The sequence below is a fragment of the Pteropus vampyrus genome, unplaced genomic scaffold, assembly GCF_000151845.1.
Source record: "Pteropus vampyrus isolate Shadow unplaced genomic scaffold, Pvam_2.0 Scaffold81, whole genome shotgun sequence".
NCBI classification, from domain to species: Eukaryota; Metazoa; Chordata; class Mammalia; order Chiroptera; family Pteropodidae; genus Pteropus; species Pteropus vampyrus.
The window spans coordinates 2,981,159-2,983,436 of record NW_011888862.1 but is presented as its reverse complement, the minus strand read 5'-3'; the positions used below and the strand labels follow the sequence as shown (position 1 = coordinate 2,983,436).

Sequence of the window (2,278 nt, the reverse complement as noted above, 5' to 3'; positions counted from 1 at the left end):
AGATTTAGAGGACAGCAAAATGATCCTGATTCAAAGATGATTAAGGTTACCCTGGAACAAAAATTTTAGAGAGAAAAGAATATTTAATTTGGAACATGTTATTCTTCTTTAAAATGACACACACATGTAATTCTATCAAAATGAATTCAATAACATGTGCATACTGTGGTTATAGATTAAAATATGTATTCATGGAGAAAGTAAAATGCAAACTATGGAAGCACTCATGGTACTGTGGAATGATTAGAATCTTTACTTTTTTTCAATAAGATGATTTACTTTTGTCTTTTCTGAACTTAAAAAAAATAAATTCAAATTTACAGCAAATTGGCATTGTAAAGAATGATATTTCAAGAATCATGCAACTATTCATTCTTTCCTGCTTCATAAATAATCACAGAATAGTCGTCAAGTTGGCAGAGATGAGGTGATTTTAAGCTTGCTGTCACCACTGTGTTCCACTTTCCCAGGCTCTCCGAACAGAAAGAGGAAGCCTCAGAGAGACAAATGGGAGCAAAGAGAGACTGTGACTGCCCTTTGCCTGGGCTGCTGTCTTTTGCCCTTAAGCTCCCTGATTGATTGTCTTGAGAACTGCTGGAGACAAGTTATCACTGAGTAGCGAGTGATAGCACAATGGGTATAGAAATTTCTTCCTCCTCAGTCTCTTCTCAGGAAGGAACTGCTTTCAGGAAGATGTTCATTCTAGGTAATTTTAAAAAGTAGTGATCTGAAAAGCAGACATCTCACAGCAGCGGAAACGGGTGGGATAATGAGGGTGGGCATGTCTAGATCTTGGGATATACAGCTTTTCCATCACTGAAGTCCCTGACTGATATTCCCAGACAACTAAAAATAAATGTTAGGATAATTAATTGACATCCTAATTTGTGTTTGTATTTAACCGCATTTTTCCTTACCCTGGTACAAAAATATTAGGCGGGCTTCTTCTGCCTTCTTGTCAAGGAGATTTAGGATATAGCAATCAAAAGCAGACTTTTCTACAAGACAATCCCCTTCCTGACGTTTCTTCTGCGTAAGTTAAACCTCCTTGAGGAGACAATGCCAATAGAAGGTAGAGTGGCCTTTGGTTCCTGTGAGATCACCTCTAAGTCCTCGGAATATCCTACCTCTTAAGAGTGTCTGTGGCCATGCCAGATAATTTATGCTAACAGTGTGATTTAGAGTGGGGCCTTGGGTCCCACGAGTATCAGCCTGACCTCTGGAGAAGCTAGAGACTGAGTAACAGAGGTCAGTCACATGGTCAGTCATGCCGACTCCCAACAAAAACCCTGAACACCAAGGCTTGGGTGAGATTCCCTACTGGGCAATACTTTGTGCATGTTGTCACTCATTGCTGAGAGAATTATGAGTTGTCCATACTACTCTCATGGGAGAGGACAACTCTCCTGGACCGTGCCCTTAATCTATATCTTTTCATTGTAACAAGCTGTAATCATGACTCTAACAGCTTTTCTGAGTTCTTTGGCCCTTCTAAGGAATCATGGAACCTGAGGGTGGTCTTGGGGACCCCAGGCAATAGCCATTAAGTTCAGTTCAAAAAACATTTTTAAAATGACCTTGTAGACTATGGCCATGCCGCCCTGAACATGCCCGATCTTGTCTGATCTTGGAAGCTAAGCAAGGTCAGGCCTGGTAAGTACTTGGGTGGGAGACCACCTAGGAAGACCAGGTGCTGTAGGCTTAAAAAAAAAAAATGACTTTGTAGCTTCCATTCACTGTGATAATTGCTGAGCATAGAATGAGTGAGCAACATGTTTTTTTTTTTTTTTATTTAACTATTAAGGAAATTATAGCCTGGTTCAGAAGGAAGTTAGTGAGAGAAGCCTGACACACAAACGGATCATTTCCACAGAATGTGATATGTGTGCTCCTGACAAGCATTATCATTAGTTGTGATTAATTGCCTTGCTGATTTTGCTCCAAAATATAAGCTCTTTAGGTGTAGGGGAAAGTCTTACTCATCTTTGCAGCCTCAGCATCTAGGTATCTCAGTAAGTGTTTTATTTGTTAAATCATTGAAAAAGAATGTAAATATCTAGTTTAATGCTGTTTTTCCACTTACGCTTTTGGTAGTGTCAATCCCTTGATACAGCTGAATTTTCCCCATCTTCCACCTTTCATCCTCACTCTTGGTCTCCTCCCATGCCAGGGCATTATTACTGTTTTTCACAAATACTCGAAGTTTCCCTACTTTGTCTCCAGACAGCCGGTAATAAAAGAGCATACAGAAGTTGCTTTGGGGCTGCAGGTCAGGGAG

The 2,278-nt window shown here is 40.1% G+C and overlaps 1 protein-coding gene and 1 pseudogene across 1 annotated transcript in view; one reads left to right on the top strand and one right to left on the bottom strand.

Moving 5' to 3' along the window:
* EGFL6 (EGF like domain multiple 6) overlaps positions 1 to 2,278 on the bottom strand; it is a 57,151-nt gene that overhangs the window by 2,552 nt on the left and 52,321 nt on the right. The window contains exon 11 of the mRNA XM_023532346.1: positions 2,084 to 2,274. Within this exon, the coding sequence (XP_023388114.1) occupies positions 2,084 to 2,274 (191 nt within the window). The remainder of the gene's footprint in view (positions 1 to 2,083; positions 2,275 to 2,278) is intronic.
* LOC111741690 lies at positions 1,584 to 1,702 on the top strand (annotated as a pseudogene).